The 26,819-nt window shown below is 41.7% G+C and overlaps 2 protein-coding genes across 7 annotated transcripts; one reads left to right on the top strand and one right to left on the bottom strand.

Moving 5' to 3' along the window:
- The first annotated feature begins 1,609 nt into the window (after window positions 1–1,609).
- Window positions 1,610–8,010, top strand: LOC104456540 (phosphatidylinositol/phosphatidylcholine transfer protein SFH9). 6 transcript variants are annotated; one of them, XM_010071348.3, is made up of 16 exons: window positions 1,615–1,973; window positions 2,449–2,755; window positions 3,414–3,513; window positions 3,770–4,036; window positions 4,128–4,205; window positions 4,285–4,386; window positions 4,488–4,537; window positions 4,631–4,724; window positions 4,883–4,969; window positions 5,062–5,154; window positions 5,839–5,923; window positions 6,330–6,709; window positions 6,806–6,877; window positions 7,405–7,430; window positions 7,469–7,608; window positions 7,737–8,010. In XM_010071348.3, the coding sequence occupies exons 1-15, from the start codon at window positions 1,733–1,735 to the stop codon at window positions 7,494–7,496; spliced, it is 2,010 nt and encodes a 669-aa protein (XP_010069650.2). In that variant the 5' UTR covers window positions 1,615–1,732; the 3' UTR covers window positions 7,497–7,608; window positions 7,737–8,010. The 6 variants fall into 6 exon arrangements, with proteins under 6 accessions (XP_039156560.1, XP_010069650.2, XP_010069649.2 ...); XM_010071349.3 differs by adding an exon at window positions 2,252–2,345 and having other exon boundaries at window positions 1,879–1,973; window positions 7,405–7,608; XM_010071350.3 differs by adding an exon at window positions 2,297–2,345 and having other exon boundaries at window positions 1,901–1,973; window positions 7,405–7,608.
- Window positions 8,011–10,035: 2,025 nt separating this feature from the next.
- LOC104456538 (chromatin modification-related protein EAF1 B) lies at window positions 10,036–26,358 on the bottom strand. The gene is made up of 23 exons (XM_010071344.3): window positions 25,956–26,358; window positions 23,340–23,527; window positions 23,196–23,250; window positions 22,984–23,081; window positions 21,457–22,882; window positions 21,238–21,357; window positions 20,812–21,096; window positions 19,996–20,181; window positions 19,742–19,822; window positions 19,508–19,559; window positions 18,942–19,438; window positions 18,805–18,858; window positions 17,368–17,425; window positions 17,090–17,277; window positions 16,905–16,958; window positions 16,751–16,831; window positions 16,093–16,230; window positions 15,875–15,991; window positions 14,499–14,596; window positions 14,133–14,348; window positions 13,550–13,928; window positions 10,872–12,613; window positions 10,036–10,479 (listed from the first exon to the last, which is right to left on the bottom strand). Exons 2-22 carry the CDS (start codon window positions 23,426–23,428, stop codon window positions 11,018–11,020), a joined length of 5,868 nt encoding a protein of 1,955 aa, XP_010069646.2. The 5' UTR covers window positions 23,429–23,527; window positions 25,956–26,358; the 3' UTR covers window positions 10,036–10,479; window positions 10,872–11,017.
- Between the last annotated feature and the right edge of the window lie 461 nt (window positions 26,359–26,819).

The following is a 26,819-nucleotide window of genomic DNA, read 5'->3' as shown; positions in this document are numbered from 1 at the left end:
AACAAGGCAGCGTGCGTTTCTAGAAAACTGGAAGGAAAGGGAGTGCGAACCAATCGAATCCGTGTCCCACCCGCTTGGCAAACGATGATGCCCGCATCGAATCGACCGACGGATTAGTCAGAATCCGAAAGGGCATCAGAGCATCTTTTGAAAGTCAGCTCCTTGATTTGGACAACTCCACCCCGGCGCCCGTCCCCGCATCGCAATTTGCGGTTTCTCGAAGGGCGCGGGAGCAAAAATGGACGGCGGAATCTAGAAACTTTCTCCCCCCCGGCTCCTTGGTCATAAAACTGCAATTTTATTTATAAGATTTGACGTCGTTTTATGTGGAGTTTTCCTGACGCAGCAAAGCAATTTCCCTAACACAGAAAAGGAAAAAGAAAATCCGCATCCGATTTCTCTCCTGATTATCCAATTATGATGACATCTTTCGACCTGTCTAATTTTCAAACGGGTTCGAGTATGGTGGGCCTCATGCAGCTAACTTTAAGATTTTTTATATTCAATACCCGATTTTAACCAATACAGTCCACCAAGAAAACTTTACAGAAAAAAAGAGCTTAAATAATGATAACAATAAATAATAATAATAAAAGTTAGGAGCGACCACATGGACATGTTGTGTACATGTACCGCCTCATGGATTACATAGCCCCACACAACATGGTAGTAGGTGCCCCCATATCCCCCTCCTTCGACTCCACTCTTCCAATATAATAAAAAATAGATATACTAATATATAATAATATTATTTATCGAAAATAATAATATTATTTATCGAAAATTTTTTTTTCCGGGAGCAAAGTACCGACAGGGAAGCTCCACGTGGCGCGAGACAAGTGGTCCGTGCCGCGCGAGTCACCAAATTCCCTGCCCCCTGCTCCTTAGGTGGACGCTACCCGCTTTTGATGAAAAGGGTTGCGTATTCTCCATCGGCATATTTGCGCGGAACACGAACGGTCAAACACGACCCGTTTTTCTGACCCCCAAAAAAAAAAAAAAAAAAAAACGACCCCATTTCTTTTCTCCTTCCTTTTCCTTTCTTTTCTGCAGAGTTTAAGATTCCCTGTCGGAATATTACCACGAGCCGGACGTTTTGTTCTATCGAAATTTGTTTTATTCAATTCCCTCCTCGATTTCGGAATGCCAATTTTCTAAGGGGGTGAAAAAGAGGTGGGAAGAAAGAAGGGGGGGAAAGGAAAATAGAGGGAGAAGCGCCGAGAGCCGTTACGCAGCAGCACCTGACGAGTGACGACCTCGGCCCCCGCCGTCAAGTAACGGCGCCGGCGAGACCCCCTCCCGCAGCTCCGCTCCCGAGAAAACGAGGCGAGAAAGCGACAACCAAACGGCCCGGCGTCTCCTTAAACAAAAAGAAAGGAGCCGAGGAGAGGAGGAGGCCCGCCTGGCGACGCTGTTTCTGAAAAAGACCCACGATCCCTCTCTCTCTCTCTCTCTCTCTAAAATCCAAAGTAATTTAATTAAAAAAATTATAAAAAAAAGGAGAAAATTCTAAAAAGATTAAAAGTTTGTTAAGCTAGAGAGAGAGGAGGGAGGGAGCAGAGAACAAGAATATATATTTCTTCTTTTTTTCTTTTTCGCCACAACGGAAAGAGAGAGTGCCAACTTAGTAGAAAAGCAGCAACTTCTTTCCGTCCTTCCTCCTCGCCTTCCTCGAGAGAGAGAGAGAGAGAGAGAGAGAGCTGCATTATTCGTATACGTCTTCAGACGGCGCATGCAAGTGATTCGAGGAGAGCAGCGGCAGGCATATATTCTCCCCCTTCCCTTCTCTCCTCTCCTCCGCCCCCTCCGCGTGAACGCAGCGCTGCCCTCCCAACCTCCCCCAGCATCTCCCGAGATTCCCCCCCGGAGCTCCGCCGCCCGATCCGCCTCCGCCCTCCGCCTCCCGCCTCCCGCCTCGACCGATCCGGCCGGCCTCGATCCCGCGCCTCCATTTCTCGCCCCCGGATTCTCAGGTGCGTCGCGGAGCCGTCGTTCGTCGCGTAGCTCGTGCCCGAATTCTGTTTTGGCCGCTTGCTTGCCGGCTCGCTCGCTCGTTCTGTCTTTTGTTTTGTTCTCTCTTCTCCTCCTCCTGCCTTTGCGGTCGCCGCCTGGATTGGTGCCGTCCGGCATTCTCGTCCGATTCGGCGTCCGCCGAGCTGAATCGGAGAGTGTGCCGATCAATGCCGCGATCCGTTATCTCAATCCCGATCGTTTTTGCTCTTTTCGTCGCGCTTTCCGTCGCTGGAATCAGTTCGCCAGGTCGATCTCAGCGGTAGGTCGCGCTTGATCTCCGCAGATACTGGATCGGAGCCGATCGAGCGCGGGAGAGACCGGTAGAATGTCAGGTAGTTTGCGGTGCCTTTTTCTCGAATTTTGGGAGCATCTGAGTTTGGCCTCGGTCGGGGAATGTGCTCATCGAGTTGAGTTTCTGATCGGTGGTGATTGCAGGGGAGGCGGCGATGGCGGTGCTCGACGATGACCGGGCGAGGAGGTCCGACTACGAGATATCCGACGACGACAGGAGGAGAACGCGGTCCAGGTCTCACAGGAAGAAGGCCATGAGCCTCGCGTCCGCGAAGATCACGCACTCGCTCAAAAAGCGGGGCAGGCGCGTCGCGGATTGCCGGTACGCGTCGATCTCCGTCAACGATGTGCGGGACGCGAAAGAGGAGAGGGCCGTCGAGGCTTTCCGTCAGATATTGATAACGAGGGATCTGCTTCCGCTACACCTTGATGATTACCACACAATATTGAGGTAAAAACTAGAATTTCGTTATGAAATCTATGGAGGTTTAGGGGTCGTTTAAGATGGACAGTATGTTCAGCACTAAAAGATGTACTTCTTAGGTATCTTGGGAAATGACACGTGATTCAGGATTTTCAATCTATAGAATGAAGAAGGAGTTGTATAGGTTCCATTTCTATGGCCAGCTATATTGTTTGTTCCCATAGTAAGTGACTTGGTTTCCAGCATTGAAACAGAGAAAATTGCATTGTTTTGGTTGTGTCACTGCAGCCTACATTGTACTTCCTCATTTGCAAAGCATTTGAATGTGTATTCCAGTATCTGAGTGCTTGTTTACCGATCATCCTTTGTCTTTCTGGTCCTATTTAGGGGTCCATAATTAAAACATTGAATGAGTAAATAGACAATGAAGAAGCGTTCTCAAACTGTGAAAAGAATTAGACTGCTGTGATGGATGGTGTAAGTTGTCCTCAACTAGAAGAAACTATCAGGTCATTAGATTGCTTTTCTTAGATTATCTTCCAATCGTTCTGTCAGACCATATTCCAATTTTTGCATTATCTTTTACTTTTTTTCAGCGTGCAATTCTATTACCCCTCATCAGTTTCAATATGTTTCACTTTGAGCTTAGCTGATGTCACCAAGATATCGCCTCTTTTCTTCGCAGATTCTTAAAGGCAAGAAAATTTGACCTAGACAAAACTGTACATATGTGGGAACAAATGCTCAACTGGAGGAAAGAGTACGAAGTAGATACTATTTTACAGGTAGAATTGGCATCGGCATCGGCATCGTTGTCTCATCTCAATATTTTTGTGTATCGTATATTTCCAAGGAGAGGATGCATATGAGGTTCATTGGGCTGATGCACTCTAGTTCAGTCTCTGTCCAAACCAAGTTCCACTGACGTTTTGGGGTTTTAGTTTGATAGATTGCTTGCTCCTGAAAGCTCTCATTTGGCTCCCTGTGCATTGCCTCTAATTTCTCTTCTGACATTTTCTGCTATATGGTTCTTCATTTTAGGATTATGTATATGATGAGTATGAGCAAGTCAAGTCATGTTATCCTCATGGTTACCATGGTATTGACAAAGGAGGAAGACCTGTATATATCGAACGCCTTGGAAAAGTTGAACCTAGCAAGCTAATGTCTATCACAACTGTGGATCGGTTTCTGCGGTTCCATGTTCAAGGCTTTGAGAAAGCTTTTGCTGAAAAGTTCCCTGCGTGCTCCATTGCTGCAAAAAGGCACATCGACTCTACAACCACCATACTGGACGTCCAAGGAATGGTAATTTGTGCACTATGATATTTTGTCAAGAGTGCCCGTCATATATCTATTTCAGTGTATAAAACCAAGTGACATATTGGACATAATGCAGAATTTTATGAGCTTTGGAAAGATTGCACATGACATTGTCATGCGCATGCAGAAAATCGATGGCGACAACTACCCCGAGGTAGCTTCATAATGATAAGAATGTGACTGAGGAAAACTAATGCCAAGGCAGTTTCACTTATCTTTGTTACTCTTTGCAGACATTGCATCAGCTATTCATTGTTAATGCTGGTCAAGGATTTAAACTGCTTTGGAACACAGCAAAGAGCTTTCTTGACCCAAGGACTACATCAAAGATACATGTATGGTTCATGCTACACGTTCTATGGTTCATGCTACATGTTCTAATTGTTGGCAAATGAAAAGTACACAAATCCCTAAGTGGCTTTGCTTTGACCTCCAGGTTCTGGGGACCAAATACAAGAGTAGGCTGTTGGAAGTTATAGATTCGAGGTCAGCACTCAAAATTATACTTAATGGAAAGTTTGCCTATTAGTTGTTAATTTTGGCAATAGAACTCATGCGAGGATCTTCATCATGGAGCAGCCAATTGCCAGATTTTCTCGGAGGAACTTGCTCATGTGAAGGTGGATGCCTTAAGTTTGATAAGGGACCTTGGAATGATCCAGAGATAATGAAGGTATGGCCCTACTCGATGACTAGAGTCATATTTCTTTTATCAGTGTCAACTTAGTTAATGTGCATGCTTCAAAATACAAAATTATTGAGATGCTGTCAATGTATCTACCCTTCATACCGCAAGATAGATATATAAAACAGTTCATCTACTCTGTGCAGCTAGTCCACATCGGGGAAGCAATGTATTTGCAGAAAATAAAAAGCTACCATGAATATGATTTAGAAGCGGAACTGTTTGCACCTAAGGTAACTTATTGCAAGACTTGTGACCAAGTCTTCCTTCAAAATTTTGCAGAACTACAAGGTATAGTTTATAATGCTGTTTCTTCTTCTTTTAGAACACCAGTAATGATGTGTCCACGGAAGAGGTGGTACCAGAGTTAAGGAAAGGTGCCTCAGACCTTGTGCCTCAGATACCACCTTGTGATGAAGTAAGTTTGTTTGCAATTTGATATTACCTTCTTCTCGTTCATGATAGCTTCTGTTCGTAGCATTGTTTTCTTTCAGATTTTCAATTGAATATTAAAGAAGAAAAGATTGTTTAGAGGTTTGAATAGCCCATTCGCCATTTTACTGATGGAAAAAAGAAACTTTCAACATTTCATTGCACAATGACCTTGTTTGTTTATATGAAGGAAAAGTATATGGAAAGTAGTTGAGAGAGCTTTTCGAAAACACTGAGCTCATGGCTATTATAAGCTCATTTTTCCAAATTTTGTGGCTTTAATGTACGTAACTGCCCACAGAATAGAACCCTCTATGTAGGACAAAATAGAGGTAGACAGGTAGTGAAAAAATATAATGCTAATATTGATGTAACTTCATGAAATCCTACAATCTATATGAACTTCTGTCTATGCCTTAGTATTACAGAAAAATAACAGTAAGACATTGATTGGCATGCTGTTTAACTCTGCTGTGTATCTGTTGGTGATGCATGTAGAAGCTGTCTCTCTTTGATGAAAACCTGCTCTGAGATCATTCTCTTAATTCTGAAATGAAAACTTCAATTAAGATTGTAGACATAGGATTATAATTGGGATTAGCATATTTATGCCATCCATGTACTTTCCTCCACATATAAATCAATTTTCCACGTCTTCGTCTTACATTAGGAAAGAATGGAAGAACCTGGAGTTTCCTCCAATGCAATAACATCTGTTGATGCCACTGAAAGAAATGGAGATGTTAATTCAACAGGTACTTGACCAGTCTGCCACATTTCAATCATGGCAAACCGTATGCAAAAATTGAATACTCTGTGCTTTATAGTTCACTGTATTTTCGTGTAGTAGGTAGAACCTCACATTTTTAAACATCGAACATATGTCTTTTATATGGGATGTAACTTCTGAGCCTTGCCATGCTCTGTTCTTAAGTGAAAGGAGAAGTTCTCTGGTATGAATTTAGCTTTGATTAGATGACTTCTCAATCATGACCTATGCTGATTATCCATGACAAAGCATGTCTTTTGCGAGAAAATTGAAGTGAATCTTACTGTATGGGTACATTAATCCCATGGAGGCACTCTACTCGTTTCCCTTTGGCTTGAGTTTTTATCATCTATAAAACAAACAGTAAAAAATTCGTTTGGTGATATTGACAGATCATCTGACCAATGCCAATACTCCAAGAAGAGCTCTTCCTCGCATAGCAAGTTTTGCAGTTCGCTTCCTAGTCAAATTTTTAGGATGTATATATCTACTGTTCCAGAGGGTAGGGAGAAACTTTTCAGTAAGACATCTTGGCGTAGAGTCAGAAGACCAGGATAGACCTCATGGCGAAGAGTCAAGAGCACAAGGCGCATCCCAGGTTATAGAAGAGAACTCGCTCCATCCGTGTTGGCAGAGGCTGCAAAACTTAGAAATGATGGTGACTGAACTATCTAATAAACATGCAAAAATACCCCCGGAAAAAGACGACATGCTTCTCGAGTCGATGAGTCGCATTAAGTCCATAGAATATGATCTACAGAAGACAAAAAGGGTATGTATCTTTCCTAAATGGTATGGAAGCTATCAAAAATGGAAGTCTTTTGTCTTTCTGTGCAAGTTGATTTTGATGCTAAACGTGTATTTGCAGGCACTGATTGCCACTGCATCTCAGCAAGTGGAACTTGCTCAATCATTTGAAAATTTGAGGGACAGATCAGCTGTAAGTCTCTATATACCCCAGAAACAGCAAACGAGAAACTTTTGAACTCTTTTCCACACACACACACACACACACACACACATATATGTACGTATGTACGAGATAATGTGATTGTTTTTCCACAAATGAAGCTTCCTTTGGTTCATAGCTGGTAAAACTTTTCTTCTGGCATTAGTTCATTTGAAGTACTGTGATGCGTGAGTTTGAAGGTCACTGGAAGGTCTCCCCATCATCTAATAATCCTTAGATTCCTAGAGTCTTATAGGTAGTCCTAATGTGGGGAGTTTGATTTGATTTTTTTTTTTTTTTTGGGCCGTAGAACAACGTGATATGTATATTAATATTGATTTCTGTTGAGAAAAGTCGTATCAAATGGCCAGACACAGCTGTCGGTCAGAGGGTTTCTCATCTTCTTTACTGGAAAGATGTGACATTGAATGGTAGATTTATCACGTTCCCTTGTAGACACTCATTGTAAATTTGATACTGATCTTATCACGTTCCATCGTAAATTCTCTATCTTATAGCAAGGAACAAACACTTGTTGGCCGAGATATAGATCATGTGCCCCAGGAACTTGAGCTCGCCGAGATATAGATCATGTGCCCCAGGAACTTGAGCTCCGTTCTTTTCAGGAAGAAAGTTATCATTTTCGACTGTATCTCCTACCTCCTGGGAAGAGAATTGCAACAAGATTTGACTGCTCGCTGGACTGCAATATCTAATTCTAGGTGATCTACCTCCCCCTCCCTCCCTCCCTCCCTCCCTCTCCCTCTCCCTCCCTCTCCCTCTCCCTTCCTCCCTCCCTCTCTCTCTCTCTCTCTCTCTCTCTCTGACACCTTATTCCTGCTTCCCACAGGTCTTTCATGCACGCATTTGCTGATTGGTAGGTGAACCTAGGAAGGACCAGCGTGAGGCCCTGATGTGTATTTAGGACCCAGATTTATCTAGTCGGGGCATAAAATGAATGTGCCCCATGTTCATATTTTCTTGTACATAAATGAGATTTTTCCCATGCGGAGCAATCGATGTTATACGTGACCACAAGCATAGTGACATAAAAGTTCAAGAGCTTACTATTTTGTTACCGAACCTCAAAATTAATTGTCATTAAATGCTTACTTGCAGCACTATATGTTCGCTTGTGACACATCCGACTTTGATATGCGATGAGCTGATAAGTAGAAATGGCAGACGACGCTATTGTTTTAAGTGCAACACTAATAGAAATCGTGTCGACACCAAAATGCCGTATAGCCAATTCGCCACCTTACGTGGTACAATTAAAGTCCGGTTTGCTGCCACTAACTTTGCTTCGCTTGTGTTACCAAACTCTACTGTCCACACTAGGCTGCTGCATAACTAAAATAAAATCCATAATGTTCCTCTCGAGGATATCAAGCTATCGTATTGAGGCGGATACTGACTGGCAGATATATTTCCTCATGAACATGATAGTTGGAGGAGGGCAGGGACAAGCGCATGAGCCTCAAATTATCCCTTTACGAAGTAGCCCCATGGGTATATATAGACATTACCAAAATTGACCTTTCTGTCGAGGAGGAAATTACACTTTGCAAATCTTACAACCTGCACACAAGGCGTTTACGCTCGACAAAGTAAAAGATTATTTCTTCATATTGTCCCAACAAATTTCGAAGGGGATAAGTACATTAATACTGGCATAAGTTGTGTACGGCGCTCACTTTAGTGCCAAAAGTTTTCGTCAGATCACCTTAAGTGCCAAAAATTTTGAAAAACGCTCACTTTGGTGCCAACGCCGATCTGATCAGCCGGAAATCCGATGTGGCATTTTTTTTTATTAATTTCTTATACTAATGTGGCACCAAAAAATTTGAAAAACACTCACTTTGGTGCCAACGCCGATCTGATCGGCCGGAAATTCGACATGGCCCGACGTGGCATTTTTTTTTATTAATTTCTTATACTAATGTGGCACCAAAAAATTTGAAAAACACTCATTTTGGTGCCAACGCCGATCTGATCGACCGGAAATCCGACGTGGCCTTTTTTTTTTATTAATTTCTTATACAAATGTGGCTCGCTGGAGAGTTCAATTAGCGTGTAAACCACCAAACGACTTGTTTGGTGTCTTAAACCCCAAGTCGAAACCCTAAATCCCCAAATCGAGAGAGAAAGACCACGGCATTGTCTTCGATCAGCATGTAAACCACCAAACGACGTCATTTGGTGTCTTAAATCTCAAGTTGAAACCCTAAATCCCCAAATCGAGAGAGAGGGAGAGAGATAGAGGCCATGGCGGCATTGTCTTCTTCCTCGAAGAACAACACCAGCAGAGAGAGAGAAGCCATGGCAACATCGTCTTCTTCCCCGAAGAACAACACCAGCAAAGAGAGAAAGCCATGGCCGCGGCGTCTTCTTCCCCGAAGAACAACACTAGCACCAGCTACTCTCTGAACAGAGCCTAATCCATCATCTCCATCTGCGCCCTCCTTGTTTCCCTCGCACTCCTCATCTTCTCTCTCTGCACCTTCAACCCCCCTTCTTCCTCCTCCTCCTCCGCCCTCACCTCCTATTTTCCCATCACTTCTTGGCCAAGCGACGGTGGCCGAGCATGGTGGTCGAGCGATGGTGGCTAAGCAAACTAGGTCGGCGAGGATGAACAAAAAAAAATACCCTAATTTCAATCACAAATGAGCTATACAGCGTCGTTTTTCCTAAGCCATCCACATAGGATGGCAAAATCACAAATGAGCTATACGACGTCATTTTGCCTAAACGATGTTGTTTTCTTAGGTATGACAGAAAACGTCATTTAAAGGGTTTATCGAAATCTTATTTTTAAATATAAAGCCACGTAATCATTTTGGCCGGAATTTCTCGCCGATGGCATCAAAGTGATCGTTTTTTTTCTGATTTGACACTTTAAGTGATCCAGCAAAAACTTTTAATACCAAAGTGAGCGCCGTATACAACTTATGACACCATTAATGTACTTATCCTTTCGAAGCATGAGATAAACCGATAATTGAATGCGTACTCTTTTTAAGTCATACTCTTAAGGATCAATTGCCGCGCATAACATACCTTATTCTTTACCGGACTTCAATACGCGGATTGATTACACAAGGATCTGGTAAGCAAATTGCATTCCACCGTTAATTGGATACAGTCTATTTTTGCAGGTGTACAAGGCAAAAAGCCTAGTGAGAGATAATTGTAATAACATAATGGACCAGTCTATACAGCCGAAACCCATATATTCACAAAATTGCAGAGGCTTTTTTGCCTGCGAAAATAATTGTTACCCACTGAATTTATGAGGGTAATGACGCAGGCACTAATCTAATGGGCCAGAAACGAGCGGGCCCCTGATTAAGAGGAGAGAACCTAGAAAAGCCTAGAGAGGAAAGATAAACGTACAAAGGGGAGAAGAGAACCTGTACAAAATCTCTATATCTGTCTCCCTCCTCCGAATCCCTAGGCTACCGGTAATATACAAGAATTCAGGTTAGAAAAGTTATGATGCCTGGCTTACATCCCTTTACTTCCAGAACTAGCAAACGGCCGTTGCCATTCTGTCTCTACCTTGAAGTCCCAATTGGGAAAACCAGCATAATCTGCACCGAAGTGGAAACAGTTCATTGGATTATAATGCAATCAGAGAGATCCTCAAACATTGTTCTCTATTCTCTTAAGGTTTGGACTAATAGTAATTTCTCCACCATCTAGCATGGAACTCATCTCTTTTGAACTCCTTTGGCTCAATTAGAACAAATTCAGAGTAAAAGTAACATCGATTGAAATTATCTTGACCAATGTGGACTGACTGTCAATGTTATTACTTAGAGAAGACTAACCTGTCGCCTCCAGAGTGCATCTTTGCATAGAACCATGAAACTTTTATGAACCCTAAAGACGGTTCATTTTAACAGACAACCACCCACCCGATCATCTAACCATTAACAAAATTAGGCAACAATTACCAAGAGAAAAGCGAATCAGTAGTCACCTGTACACCACTGTCATGAGGCCATGCTGATCCGAGCCTACCAGGACCCACTGCCGTCAGAACAGCTACATCAGCCAGTTGCTTCATTCACCCCATCAGATTCGTCTGTCTGATGTACAACGATTGCCTTGGCCCACTGGCAAATGCTATGTTTGCTGCTGAGATTGCGGACGTAGAGAATGTTCTGGGGGTGATCGCTGTTCTAGCTGTGAAGGCTGTTCCTCTGTCTGGTAGTGTGGTTGCGGTAGAGGTGGCACAGAAGACTGTTTTAAGTGTGGTTGCTGCTGTTGCCACTCCGAAACAATGCCTCCAACCGTGTCCCCTTTAGGATTCAAGCTATCTGATAAATGCCTTTGGCCTGCTCCTTGGCTAGTCAAAGGCTCACTCCTGACAGGATTTGGAAGAGTGGAGTTCACTATGTTGCCCTTTGGACTGGATGCATGCAAGATACCAGTATCATATCCTGGTTCTGATGCTTTCCACTGAGAAGGAAGGGCAGAACTCGAAAAGGTTGCTCTATTAGCAGAATCATTGGATGCCTGAGATGTTACCGTAGCCTTTCCCACTTGTAAAGTACTATTGGCTGGCTTCTGGTCTCCTTGAACTCGGTCGATTTGAGAATTTGGACGATTCTGCTGAATCATCCTCTGTGGCATTGGTGACGAATGATTAACCTGCTTTTGCCGGGGCTGTTGCTGCAGTTGTACCTCCAGATGGTTGGAACCCATCAATGTGGATGGAGCACTTTGAACTGCATCTGTGGAACTTTGTCCAGGAGGAATAGGTGGTGGAATCTGGACTGGAGTAGCATGGTCAGAATGACAAGGCACCTGTTGTTGCTTTGACAAAGGGAGTGCTGGATCAGGAGATAAATGCTGTTGCAGGTGATAATGATTTAAGGACTGAGAAACCAGAGGTTTTGATGACTGAACAGGGGTTCCACATGTCTCAGAGTACAAGCCTTGACCTCGCCCAAATTCTTTTTCACTACCCAAATTTCCTGGGGCTGCGGACAGGCCATTTAGTGGAGAAGGTTCAGCCGGCATGCTCTGTTGCACCATGTTCCCTCTTCCCATTCCCTTCACAATTTTAGCCTGCTGCTGGGCCTGCGATGGTTGCCGTTGCTGAGGGTGGTTCCTTCCAGATTGTTGGAATTGTTGCTGCTGCAATTGACGTTGACGTTGCTTCCCCATCTGATTACTCATCCCGCCAACGTTTGTTTGAGGATTTCGAATGGTACCATGAGGCGGCATCTGATGTTTCGGTGGATTCTGGGGGGGAATGGGATTCATAGAGGAAGCAGGCGTCAGAGGGGATGCTGATTGGGACGACGGTCGTGGCTGAATCTGGGGACTGTTTTGCAAGGATGGGGACATGGGAACTTGAGTTTGAGATTGTACATGCGACATCAAAGAACCAGAGGCAGCAAGCTGTGGATGTTGCTGCATATACCGTTGCTGTGGCACCTGCCTTTCTTTTGCAAATCGCATTGCATAAGCTTGCTGCTGTGAGCCAGTAACATGATTTTGAGGGTGGTTTGGTGCATGAGACTGTTGCGGAGGCATTTGATGCTGCTGTTGAGTATGGCCTGGATATGGCTGAGCAGGTGGTGTCATCTGATTGGAAAAGGCAGAACCACCCAGTCCATTGATTGGGGGGATACCTTGGTTGTTCCCTTGTGTAGCCTGCATCTGAAGTTCTGGCAACATCATTTGTCTTTGCTGCTCCAGATTATGGCCGGGCTGTAGCAAATAGAGAACTTATCGTAAATAAAAGAATCAATTTTCCTCCCAAAAAGTAGCAATGCCAGCACCCGTATGATGATGAGAACTTTTGAATACTGAAATGATGCCGACAACAGCTTTCAGTAACATTTCATAAGGAGACCGACCAAAAAAAAACATTTCATAAGGAGAAATTGCATGTGATAAAAGTTGTCACCCTTCGCAACGGGGGGGAATGTAGTCAAGGGCAAAAGGCAGACCTGAGGCACCAAGACCAAATATGCCCTTGGCAAGAGAGACACAAATTATAAGCACACACCAGAGCAGCAGCATAGCTCAGCATCTCAAAATTACCAAGCAGATTAATCTCAACATAAGCAGGAGGCACTGGTCAATTAAACTATATCAAATCAAAGTAGAATAACAGTGACCAAGAGGAACGCATAGAAAACACAACCTCCAGATAAGGCATCTCCATATAGTTAATACATAAAATCACTATGATATGATTACAGCAATTAAAGAATTGTTAATTGATCATGATCCCTAGGATAATTCAAGTAGCTAAAATGTTAAGACATGGATCAAACTCTTTGCCCCACCCCCAACACCCTGACAAATAAAAAAGAGAACTGAAAGGAGAAAAAAGAAGAAACGGGAGAAGGGGAAGGGGGAGGGGGGCTGAACTCACCCTCCCCAAGCACGCACGTGCGCGCGCGCACACAGAGGCACAGGCACAGGCACAATAAAAAGATAAATATTTAGTTTGAAAGTAAAATCCTGCCAAGCCTTAGCAGTTCCTTAATTGAAAAAGACTCTGATTGACATAGTCATACACATTTGAAGGAACCGTTTTCAAAAGAGACCATCCAAGCAAAACCACAGGAAAAGCAGCCCTAGTGAAATAAACAGCAGAAATTGCCATTCAGGCACATGTTTGATTAAACAACTCACCCTCGCTATATGCACCACCTCACGAGCTCTCAACATGGAGTTTCCTTGAGCAGGACTAGATCCTGTGTGCATATTTACAGGGCTTGGCACACCCACCATTCCCGAGGAAAGCATATTGTTAGGATTTAGTGCTGATGATGCAGCCAATCCTTGAAACCCAGGTCTTGATATTGGCATGTTTCTATTCATTGGAGATGACATACCCATGCCATTCCCATTAGACAACATCCGAGCTCGATTATTACCAGAAATATTCCCAGGAATAGACAAGTTTGACTGCTGAAGATTTCTGCCAGATAGGGTTTGATTATGTTGTTGCATCCTGTGATGCTCATCAACCAGTAAAGTTGATGGCCTTTGAACATTGTATCTGCCATCTCTGCAGACGTTCAGCACACAGATACAGAAGTTACTGTGATTGTCTTGCAATGACATGAAAATAGCATGCGGAATGGAACTTTTTGATTGAGCGGCTGAATGTGATGTATGTGGTCATGTAGCAGGAATAAGTAATATTGCTTCCCCATTTAGTGTTAATGGTAATGATCACTCATCCAAAAAACAATTAAAGAAACAGAATTACCTGAGAGAAGCATTGAGTGGACCAGAAGGTGATAATAAGTTAGTTCCCATACCCATACCACCAGATACTTGAACTTGCGGATATACCCCAGATACAGGAAGCATCGATGCCACAGCACCCTGATTTGACATTGCCAGGTTACCACCATGAGGCACTTGATAACCAACAGGAAGAAAATCGGTATTTGATGAAGTTTCCTCACAGAGATCAAGGGGCCTTCACAGAGATCAAGGGGGGATAACCATCATTACCATGCATAGACTTTAAAGCAAAGAGAAAGCAATGGAACAGGAGAAGATACTTTTTAAAGGAAAAAAGTAACAGAAAGGCATGAGAAGATTGCACCATATAAAAGAAAGCACTTACGTGAGAACAACTCCATTTAGGTTATTTGGGCAAACTTGGGAAAGAGCAACAAAATGTGAATTGTGAACTGGTATTTGCTTTGGGTCCTGATTCTCATTCTTCAGGGAAAAAAAAGGAAAGAGTTGCAAAATGAGATCAATGTCACTAAAAAAGAAATACTCAGAAAAGACATTTGCTTTCAAATTATATACTCCTCATCAAAGTCCACATACTTTGATACTAAATCACTTCCTTTCATACATACATTATGTTGCTGCGATGCATAGAATATATAAAGGCAAATTATGCCAGTTTCTTTAATTAAGACAGAATAATAGGCATGCAAACATGCCAATCTGAGATGGAGTAATATACACAGAATGTGAATACATTGTATCATGCTGAAGTAATTAAAAGACCAATGGATAATGGAAGAGGAATTCATTAAATACGTGGATGAAGCCAAGTAAACAACATGAAGCAGATTAATAGAAGTTGGAAACGGGTATAACATTAAATAATAGAAAAGAACTAAAAGTCAAATCTAAAACTTCCATCACCTAATTAGATGGATAAGTAGTCAAGAAGAATATAGATGGTTTTAACTTATTTGGAGCCGTCTCTCTGATATCTCCAATGGTAAGCAATACCATTTTGTCGACATTTCAATTAGCTTATATCCTAACTTCGCATGTGTCATATATATAACTGGGGTGGCTTTCCAGATACCAGACACTTATTGCATCCCATATCAAAGGCTGAAGTCAATGGTCAGCAGCAAGATATAGTGTAAATCTTTTTAGCCAGGCCAGATCTTCAATCCAAAAGCTCAAGCATCACAAATCACATTTAACCAAGGAGTTACTTAAATATGCTTTGGATGATTAGAAAACCACCATATAACTTACACATACGGCCATATTATCAACTGAGAGAGAATAATTGGAATTCCAGACAGTTAGAGTGGCCATAAGGGGTAGATTTTATCAAGAAAAAATCTGATGTACCCATTTGTGAATAATTGTAATGCAATTTTCAAACATTAAAATTTAGTAGGGAGTTTGACAAATATAATCATTACCAAACCAGCATCAAGGAAAAAACAACACATCCATTTTGTAAACTGGCCAAGCAAAATACAGCCTGAAGAGAAGGATCCACATGGATCATGCTGAATTTAGCCACGCTGGCCCTCATGGACATTAGGTCTAACAAACTTTCGGACATTATTCTGATAAAATACTCATGGACTCATGGAGCATGTAGTCTTGGAAGGCTGGGTTTGTGCAAGCATACTCAAAGAAGGCATGCAAATAAGCCAGGAAAAGTCTAGGCTTCAAATTAGGAACATGCTCAATTTTGCTAGTAGCTAATGCAAGCTTCGGCAATGGACCAACCTGTATCCTCCGCTGACGCTGCTTTTGCCCAATTTGAATTATTTTATCAAAATGTTCTCTAATGGTATCCTCTTCCACAGGACCTTGCAATCGCTGAAACAACTGCCTGGCACTTCCCTGGAAGAGATGACACAGCATCAAGATAACCAATGATTAACAAAGTAGCACATTCAGAAAACAAGTCAACATTGTTCTATTCAAAAATATGGAAGAAGTACCTTTGGAATTCCAGGTAAAGTAGATGGATAAGATTGAGATGATCCTGAATCTTCAGCACTATCAGCTCCATCACCAGCAGTCTTATCCATTAACAGCTTGTGACGCTCCTTGCATTCTCTTGGCTTTCGGAAGATGCACTGCACAGGAGCAACAAGTTCGTTAATGGGGACAAGATGGATATTACGCTTCAAGTAATCAAGCCAGCGAATTGTAATCAGAATTTTTCGACAGATTATAGAAAAGAGAAGCAGATAGATCAGGTCTGATAGCGTAACCTTCTATAAATGACTACTTTATACAGACATCATTGCACCCTTCACTTTCATTACTAATTTTTCCCTCCTGCCCTACTTAATGAGGAAAATACAAGCCCCTTAGAAAAGAGAAGCAGATAGTGAATCAGGTCTGATAGCATAACCTTCTATAAATGACTACTATATACAGACATCGTTGTACCCTTCACTTTCATTACTAATTTTGCCCTCCTGCCCTACCTAATGAGGAAAATACGAGTCCCACCAGGCAGCAGATTTTAACATATTTGTCTATATAAGCACTTAATTACAGACAAAAAATATGATGCAGAGATATGTATTGAACCGTGCATGACAAGAGGTGCATATATATCAGGAAGAAATTTTTTCAGATCTTCTTCACCTTTAACTGCAGAATGCTGTTGATTGCATCACTTACAAGCTCCCAATTCGGACCCATGTCATGCACAAGGACAACAAGAGCCTAAGCAGGATGAAAAAAAGTGTCATTTCAAGCACACCAAACTTGCAAACATAAAGAGTGAATAAAAAACAACCTGATCTTCAAACAAAGACCAAGGACTTCCAGAACCGGGCTGCATAGAAGGTGTCTGCAAACATGTCAAATACTTAAAACTATTAGAAGCAACGTAGAAATATGTGAATCAGCAAACAAGCAAGCAACATTTATACCACGCTGTTAACAAGAGCATGCATTGATGGCATAGCAATTACACTATACCTTCAACAGTTTTGCTTTCTTGCTCCTATCGCGGCCACTAATATATTTCATGAACTTATTTTGGTTGGAAACACTCTGTGAAGCCATGGGAGAAGGAATTGAACCAGTCATAGGCATGATGTTGTCGAAAGTGTTTTCCAGCGCATGTTTCATCTTTTGTTTCTTGGCATTATGTTGCCCATATAGACCTTCAGTTCATATATAACAAATGGTTCAGGGAGGCAAAACAAATTTAAAATGAATCTGCCATTAACATTTGAAAAATGAGATGAGATTACCACTGGTGCCATTAGAGTCAAGCTGGTGATTCTCCAGTCTCTTTTTCGACTGATCCCTCTACACAACCAAAGGAAGAAATGAGTTCTCTTAACATAAGTGCTTGACCAAACATGGAGTACTAGGTGACCCCAGGGTAATTCAAAGGAAGAACACTGATAATAAAATGCATTGCTGCAAGAGTAAATCCTATGGCGCAAGTGCAATGCAAGCCATGAACATCAACTCCGCTTAACTGCTTGGCCATGAAGAAATTCAGAGTTTATGTCCAATTCACCCTGAATAATATTAGTTCAGGATTTGCTTTAAGCTTCAGCTTCTGAACAGTTGCAGCAGCTATAACAAAGCATATCAAGACAATTAACACTTCTTTTCAGAACACCCGAGAATGATTTACACCCTCTGCTCTGCCAGAATTTTGTATTTAGATAATTCTTTTGGATTATGGTCACCACCCCTCTCAAAATAAGCAAAATAAGTTGACAACTGATTGCACAAATATTCAAAGCCATGTTTTGCAGCGATATTTTTCTGTTCTAAGGGAAAGGCCCCAAACAATTCACTGAATTTTTATTTAAATCTTCTATTTCAATGATGCATTTTCCCAGCCCCAAACTATTGTCAGCCTATCTCAAGATAAAAAACAGTCGCGGCTAACTTTAGAAAGGCCACTGAAACTTGGTCAAAGTTGGGCACTATTCATCCAATATCTAATTAAGAAGAGATGAATGTCAGAACTGTTATGAAGTTGCTAGAAGGAAATCCATTACATAAACCTAAAACGGAGCAAAAAATTCTATGTAACATGTTGAGATGTGCAACAGATTCCACGAGAAACTTTATTTGCCTAATATTTACAAAAAGCCAGGCAGGATGAACCAATCAAAAAAAAAAAAAAAGCCAGGCAGGATGAGAACAAACGATAAGCCATGTTTGGAGACATAATTCCATACTCTTATGTATCCCAACAAGGATGCAGAAAACTTGAACAATCTCCACAATGAATTAAAAGATGTGGCTATTCGAGATATCCTACACAAGCAACTGAAAGCCCACCTAGGAAATGCTTATTGAGAGTGACAAACTAACAATGTCAATAGAGCCAAGGTCCCCAAGAGTACCATATCAAGAATATCAAGATGAAATGAGCACACTCAGGAGTTAATCCATTCAAAATCAGATAAGAAAGTTCAACCTAATAATAAGCCTGTTTAAATAAAACTCCTTCCAATAAACCGCATTTGAAGTTTCCGGAAAATTTAAAATATACAAAACAAAGTTTAGGGCAAATGTAAATGCTAGCATTTATATGTCCTTAAAAGACTAGAATGTTTCTTGTGTAAAACAGTCAAGACTCAAAAGTACAAGTAAAAGGCCAAGAGTCACCAGTCAAACCCAACACTGACCAAGCTTTCAACTTCCAAATAAACAAGAATCACCTGTTCACTAAGCATGGCTGAATCCAACTGCCAACCCTGCTCAAATGGGGAGCTCTGCACCAGTAGAGAAGAAATCAAGTGAGCTGTGAACGATTATAATAATAAAAGCCGCTATTTCCGGATGATCAACTCCTCACCATATTTTTTGCCTTCTTCTTCTTCTTGTTCTTCATAGATGTTTCCCCCTGGTCATAGGACAGCTGCTTTTCAAATTCAGGAACTGAGTCAACTTCCATACTTTTTGGCATTCTTGACGTGCCTTGCAATGTAGTGAGTTCATCTTGAAATGAACTAGTATCTCCGCTTGAAGCATCGGTTCTCATGGGAGCCTGAACGCCCATGCTACCTCCAGCACTGGAAGGCATTAAGACCCTTGGCCGAGAGGCACTACGGAATCGCTTTGTCGGTATAGGACCAACCAGATTGGAAGTCCGCTTTCCAATGGCGGGCTGTTGACTGCCAATTGAGTAGCGCCCACTGGCCGAGTCACCTTCTACTTCGTATGATCTTGTAGGGTTTTTCCTTTTCTTCTGGGCAAGTTTCAATGACTTGCTACCTTCAAAGGCCCCAGGCAAGTAGTATGCGCTTGTTTCTCCTTCATCTTCATTGTACAAATTCTCTTGATATCCATACTCTAATTTCAAACAACTTATTAGAAGTTAAACTTAACTACTAAGACAAAATATTTAGTTCTTTGCATTACCTGCAACATCAAAGGTTGATTTCTCAACATCTTGAATATTACTTCCATTTTTCTGAAAAAGGAAATCAATTCATCAAGCCAGAATTTCAAGGAGAAGCTTACTTGTCCATTATCACGCTAGAAACTCAAAAAACAAATAACTGATCAAAGGAAAGAATAGATGAATTGGAAAACGTCCTAATATAGGAAAGATGGCCAGAAATGATGATGTAGATGTTAGTTGGATATGCTTACCTCCAGCTGTGTCACATAAGATTCAATTGAACTTCTGTAAGTCTCCATTGCACCAGAGGGAATTGCATAGAACAGGCTTTCCTGCCAAAACGAATATTCTATTAGACATGATATGCCAGCAGTAACTAAAAGCAGAGTGTGCATATAATGCTTGCGTTACCTCTGTCTGCACATGTGAAAAAGAAGATATTATAACGTTTACACACTACTAAAAGAGTATATATCATGCCCAAACTCAAATAAAAAAATCTTACTTCTGTAAGATTATTCTCCCAGGACATATACAAAGAGTCCACTTCACATATTCTATCAGGAGTCTTTGGTGCCTCCGCTAGTAGAGGAGCGTGAGAATTGTTTTGTCTCAGAAATCGCACAGCATATCCTTGTACGGGAATTATTTGTTTTCTGGCACTTCCCGATGCCAACTCATTGCTTGATCCCTGACAGGCCAAATTAAACAGTTCATCAACACATGACAGCAGCACCTCCAACACAAACTAGATTGAATTATATCCAAGACATGCTATCAACAAATGAAAATTAAAGAGGCAAAGACCAACAAAGTAAACATTGAGGACCTAGGAATGATTAGAGCGCAAAAGCTGTATAAACCAATTCCTACACCAACCCGTTAACAAATTCTCTTGGGATGGTACTAATAATACAAACACATTCATCCTATGTAAACTATATTGCCACTGCACATAACATGGCAATCAACTGATTATTAGGTTCATTTATGCCAGCCAAACTGTATCAGCCCTAGTTAAGATACAAAAGGAAATAACTCCGGCCTCATCTTTCTTATCCATGCAATCTTTCTAGGCATGTTTGAGTGTATTCATCAACTTCAAGCTAAAGAACATGCTTTAAATATATTATTCATCTGAGTTAATGAACTTCAATATAATAAAGAGTCTTAACTCATGCATCCATTGAGAAAAGCCATGACAACTAATGAGTAAAGCACAAAAGCGAGCCACACAGTTCTACTGCCAGAAGTAGGAAAGATGCAACTTATTTGCATCACTGGAAGAACAAAGTTGTGAGGCTCTGACATATATTACCACCTTGATAACAGAATCTCTAGTTTTCCCCTCAGACACTTCATTGCCGCCATTCTGTCTAGAACAATCCAATTCCTGCCGGACGCCTTCCAGATCAAGATTTGAATAATCACCCTCACTGTTTAAGAGTTCCTCTGCAGAGTGCCAGAAGCACATCACAGCCTCTGCCAAGGTGTATGCTACTTTTCTTAGCTTCATCTGCTGACTTTGTCTATCAAATCTTAGATGCGATGAAGATGCGGCATGTCGACACAATTGAGCAGCAGCAGTCATCTTCCAGAGACGCTCCTGGATTAAATGCAGCAAAAAAATTTATGATGCTATTGAATTAGCAGGGATAAATGTAAAGAAGATAGATTATGGGCTCATTTTCAAGAGTAACAGGAATACTATGATAAGGACCCAACAGCATAACAATTATTATCGAACCTGCGCAAAATCATTTGCCAACCATGCCATCTCCTCAAGGACAAAATCCCAGTGAGATTTTTGACGTCTCTCTGGTGCGACAGTACCCACAGATAGCTCAGATATTCTCTTACGTTTAGCCTGTTATAGTCTTATGTCAGACCTTCTAGAATATAAACAGGATAAAATTCAATTTAGGAGGAAAATTCCAACTATAACAAAGCAAATCAAGAAGAATACTTCAATAACTCGAGCCTCTTCCAAGATAGAATCTTCATAAGCCTTGTCTTCCAGTTGCAGGCGGTTGCAAGGAACTTGAAGCTGAGCAGGGGCAACAACATCCGTTTCCAATTGACCGCTCTTCTGAATCTCTGAAGGTGACAGATCAACTGACTCCTGAGATCTCCTTGCACTGCACTTTTCTTGACGTGCATTGGGATCACTGACTGTAAATTTGGTCCCTTCTCTTTCGGGGTCTACTTCAGCCAGATCCACATTGTCAATAAACGAAGAGTGGCTCTCCTTTTTTTGCAGGTCAGATCTACTGTTATGATTCTCTTCAACTCCATCTATCATGACATCATCTACGTGGTTCTGATGAGACGAACACTGCTCGTCTTTAAGGACATCATTACCTTTCGAGGTCTCTTCATCCATTTGTTCAGTTACCATCTCAGCAACAGTTAACTTTTGAGTACCTTCTTGTTCTGAATTCTCCGCTCCTACTTTACCACCTGAATCAATACTCATCGCATCAGTTTTTACCTCTACCATAAGAGGAGCAGAGGATGATTCTGATTCTAAGCATTTTGTACTAAATCCTGCGCTGCTTTTCTGAACTTCATTACTTATAGGTTTATCGTTCCCTTGTAGTTCAACAGAATTGTTAGGCAGACTGATTTTATCCTCGTCCCTTTCTGTAGCCATAGAAGGGTGATGATCAAAACTGTCTGAACTGATATTTTCACCTTCTCTGATGAGATTTTCCCCGCCACAGGCCACATCTCCTGGAATTTCTTGGCCATCAGCTTGTAAAGATTGGTTATGCTGCTCATCTCTGGAGATTTTCGTCGCAATATCCAATTTACCCTCGACAGAACCAATTTGCTTGAGGCTCCCGCTAGATCCTAAAGCTTGACTATCATCTACCTCTACATTCAAACGATTTTCAGGAGTAACATTTGACACCAAATCGCCATTTGTACTCGCACATTCCCCTTTTGCTCCAATCCGAACATTCTGTTCTTTTTGGTTGATTGATCCCAATGTTGAACCCCTAGAATCCTTAGTAGCCGCACGGGCAGGTATAGAGGATCCATGACTTCCACGACTGTGAAGTGCCTCAGCTGTATTCAACCGAGCACCATCACGGTTCAGTCGAGACCTGTTCCTCCGAGCATATGGACGAAAAATTGCCGACTCTTCAGAATCTTTAATACTCCGACTACCATCCATTTGTGATGATTGCACCGAAGGCATAATAAAGTTCTTTTTATCAGCACGGATAGACTTCTTGCTGCCTTCAGGCAGTTCATTCTCACTGTCGAAAAGTAAAAGATTATCAGCGCTGTTGGGTTCACAAACTGGAGGAGCAGCTGGTCGACCACTACTCTCAATAGAATCTCCATGAGGCGAGGCAGTCAAGGCAAAACTACCTTTAGCTTCACTGCAAAACAGAAAGAAAGAAATCAAAAGAGAGTAAACAATGGTGAATAGTCATACAAAATCATTGAAGACCCACCAATGTCAACGAGATGAAGAACATACCATGAGACAAACTGTTCAGGATGTCGATCAATAGGTGACGCAGATTGTCCACTTACAGAAGCCACATTTCCAAATTTAAAGTCCAATGGATTGCCACCCTGAATAACAGACAAAACAAAAAATGCAGCATATTGAGATAACTTCATCCAAAGCAACATTGCAAGAAGAAAATCTTGGAGTTGCAACAATATAAGAGAAAAGGAATTCCATACTTTCTCAAGAAACTCCAATTCTCTTCTTCTTTTCTCACGGACATCATACTCTTGCCTGTTATCCACAAATAAGAGTTTAATGCATGTCTTGCTACAACATTCAGATATTAAAATCAATACCAAGATATCGGGCAAAATGCATACCTAAGCTCTGCCTGAGCCTTTTCAATTGCTGCCCGACGTGGAGAGGTTTTGATACCAATGCCAACTCCGCCGTCAACAATCCCTCCCATGGAATCAAACTCAGCATTTACTATAAAACAAGTACTGAGCTACATCCATGCATTAGTAACTACCTCCAACAGCCTTCCCCTTCTGACCGATGCAGAAATCTAACACAGATTGGAAGGTAGGGGAAAAATGAGAAGTGAGTAAACCATCTGAAAAGAAAATGAAAAGGAAATCCAATCGCTCTCTATATTAATATCCTGAATCGAATTGCACTGGAGAGATGATAAAATTCGTTAGAACTTCTGAGCTACTTCAACTTAACAGGGTCAGATGAAAAATCTAATAAGATGCTTCTGATAAACTCTAAAGCACCAGCAACGCACATGGTTACTAACTTTTTCTTATTCTCTTTTTTCGGCTTTGGTTGGGAGGCACTGATTTTCTTTTTTTTGAATTGATAAAACGTCACCAAGTTGATGTAAACAAGCATTATATTATAAAATAAGGCACTTTGCCTCTACATTAAGTCAACCCCAACTCCACTAAGCCCTCGTTATGCCATTACACCTCATCTACTAACATGTCTCCTGAAATTATATTCAAGGTTTTTCCACAAAGTTTCTACCTTGTTTCCTTAACTCTCCTCCCTGGATATAGGCCCATGATAATCATATCTCGTCATTTTATAAGGTCGTTATTTCACGTCTCTAAGCCTTTACTGCATTTTCCCCCATCTTGTCCTTTATTTTATACTTCAACAAATCTGCGGCAAACCAAAGAGTTCAAGGCTGTCCATGTCCTGGGTAATTCAGTCTATTCGAAGAATGTATTCATGAAATTCCGCTGAACTTCGCAAAAATAAATAGCAAGAAAAAAAAAAATCACCATGAAACTCCAAGGGTGTGTAGAAAAGAAATAAATAACCTCATCTTATCCTCAAACCTTCTGCTATTTCTCAAGCAAGTATTCGACGAGACATGATGCCTCCTAATTTGCTTTTAAATCTTTCCGTCTGAGATGAGGTTCAGATCATATTACTCTTGACAAGGCCAAATGAACTTTCTCAATACAGTAATATTGTTTCCAGCTGCCGCACATCCATCAAGCATCCTTGTCTCAAGTCAACTACACTCATTTCATATCCATAATACAATGCCCATGCTTAATTCCCCAATTCTCCACTCCCGAAGCATAATCAGGCCTCATAAAACTTCCACGATGTTTTCCTCAAGCACAACTAGCTTCCTCTTATCAAGAACTTCAATGAGTTTCTCCTTCATCCTACAAAGAATTATCACTCAACCCTGTACCTACATTGCCACTTTATGATTTGTTTTTATTTCAATTAGGAACAACCAAATCTTGATTTTTTTAATAAAACTGCTTCTTCTATCCTTTATCTTCTTCTCTAGATATTTATACTCATAAGCTCTACTTTCAACCTATTAAGAACTTGTTGGCCTAGAGGGGAATAAATTATTAAGAACTTTGAGATCAAAATGTCCTCTCATAGAGGAGCTTTACCTTTACTTGCAGTTCACTCTCATCCATCAAGACTACATCACTTCTGAAATTATAAGACAAACACCACCCCAAAATTATCCACAAGACCAATCTAGCATTGAGGCAGAGAGAGAGGCTTAAATCGAAAACTTGCTGTAAGCCTATTGCCAACCAGAATCCCTTACATATGCTAGCAGAGAAAAGTATCCACACTACAAATAAATATGAAGAACCTCTAGCGAATTTGCGGCAGTAGGGAGGAAATGATGGGATACAGAATAGACAGAAGGCAGCAAAAATGTTAGCCCATCTTATGGGTAAATGCAGTGACCAAAGCAGTTGCAGTTATCTGCAATCAAAACCCAAAAACTGCTTGTCTTCTTCCTTCATTCAAGCAAGAGCAGGCACTGTTCCATTCCTATCACAATCGCCCCTTGATAAATTTAAATACAAAGAGCTCTACAGAAATGTGGAATTACTTTCTTTAATCTGTCCGTGATTAGGCTACACAATGGATGACCCAGTATTTACCAGGATAAAGCTACTAATGCTCGCAAAATAGTGTACACTAAAGCTATAACCCAGTACTCAAAGCTTCACTGGTATGGGGAGAGCTGTCACATTCATCTAAAAGTCAATAGAGGAATGTAAAGTGTAGATAGAAATTCAGAGCCCATAGAGGAATGCTAAAAGAACAGACCCATTTGACCAATCCCCATTCAACATTGTCTTAGCTCCAGTCCTGTCATCAAAACCTGCACACGTAACCTCTATTAGTCGCCTCCAACACCACTACGTCAGAGCCTAGGGTCAATGCGAACTCCAGACAGCTCCCCCACAGTGTCGCCCCCTATCCTAACGGTTCGTACAGGGAACACAGCAGAATGCTCATAAAACAACGCCACAGAAGCTGAATCCCCTCGAGCGTTCAACCCGAATGCACGGAACGACGGCGACGCCTAGGGCAGCCCGCCACGATTCCCCGCGGAACCACACTCCAACGCGACGCCAGAGCCCGACCCCGCCGCGCGGAAATTCCCCAACGCTAGGGTTTCCCGGAAAGAAGAAAAATTTCGGCCAAATCACCTGAATTGGGTGCGAAATCGCCGAATTGGGAGCTAGGGCACGGCCACCGGAGGCTCAGCGGGCGCTTCCCGACTCCGCGCGCGAGCTTTCTCTCTCCTAGGGTTTCCAATCGGGGGAGGGGCGCGGGGGCCGAGAACCTCCTTCGCCTTCGGGAGCGCGACAGCGCCGAGCGTTGCCCTAGAATCCGGGAAATCCGCCGCGAATGCAGAGCATGGGAACGGGGCGCGAATCTCCGGCGAGGAGCGAATACGATTTCCCGGCCGCGAATTGCAGAATTTTTCTTTTTAGGTTTTCCCGTTGCTCGCTGCTCCCTTTTTTTTTTTTTTTTTTTTTGTTCGGGTGTTTTCAGGTTTCGAAGCAGGGGGAAGGGGAAGAGGAAGTGGGGAACGCTATGCTCTTCTCTGCGAATCGGAGTGGGCTTGGGCACACGGATGGAGAAGACGACGATCGTTGGAAGGGGGGAGAGGGCTCTCTTCGAAATTGGTCCAATAAAATTGGGCTTTTTTATTTTCTTTATTTTTATTATTATTTCTACCAAAATAAATAAATAAATAAATAAATAAGGCACGCAAGATTTCCCACCTCAACTAATTGGTATTATAGACTTAAAGACGTTAATTTCTCTTACTTTTTTTTTTTGTCAAAATTAATTTCTCTTAGTTTTGTACCTTATATTCACCAAAAAAGAAAAATTGTATTTTTTTGTTAGAGATGTGATTTTTGAAATTTATTTATCATAACTATGCACATGTAACTTATTATTTGCATGAATTTTACCTATCGATGAATATTCACGAGTCAAATAACTTCTAAATCTGCTAAGGCATGTAGCAAATTTACTAGGAAGCAACCCTTGTTGATGAC

Source organism: Eucalyptus grandis, chromosome 8 (genome assembly GCF_016545825.1).
Source record: "Eucalyptus grandis isolate ANBG69807.140 chromosome 8, ASM1654582v1, whole genome shotgun sequence".
NCBI classification, from domain to species: domain Eukaryota; kingdom Viridiplantae; phylum Streptophyta; class Magnoliopsida; order Myrtales; family Myrtaceae; genus Eucalyptus; species Eucalyptus grandis.
The sequence above is the reverse complement of the archived record's forward strand: the minus strand, read 5'-3'. Positions and strand labels throughout refer to the sequence as shown.

What these genes read in the sequence shown, in the direction of transcription:
- LOC104456538 (XM_010071344.3), bottom strand. Translation starts at nt 23,428, where the DNA reads ATGGGAGGGATTGTTGACGGCGGAGTTGGCATTGGTATCAAAACCTCT. An exon ending in GGTCTTTGTTTGAAGATCAG is followed by an intron (nt 16,832 to 16,904) that starts GTTGTTTTTTAT and finishes CATCCTGCTTAG; the next exon opens with GCTCTTGTTGTCCTTGTGCA. An exon ending in ACAGCATTCTGCAGTTAAAG is followed by an intron (nt 16,231 to 16,750) that starts GTGAAGAAGATC and finishes GCTCCTGTGCAG; the next exon opens with TGCATCTTCCGAAAGCCAAG.
- LOC104456540 (XM_010071348.3), top strand. Translation starts at nt 1,733, where the DNA reads ATGCAAGTGATTCGAGGAGAGCAGCGGCAGGCATATATTCTCCCCCTT. An exon ending in AAGTAGATACTATTTTACAG is followed by an intron (nt 3,514 to 3,769) that starts GTAGAATTGGCA and finishes TCTTCATTTTAG; the next exon opens with GATTATGTATATGATGAGTA. An exon ending in ATTTGAGGGACAGATCAGCT is followed by an intron (nt 6,878 to 7,404) that starts GTAAGTCTCTAT and finishes TCTATCTTATAG; the next exon opens with CAAGGAACAAACACTTGTTG.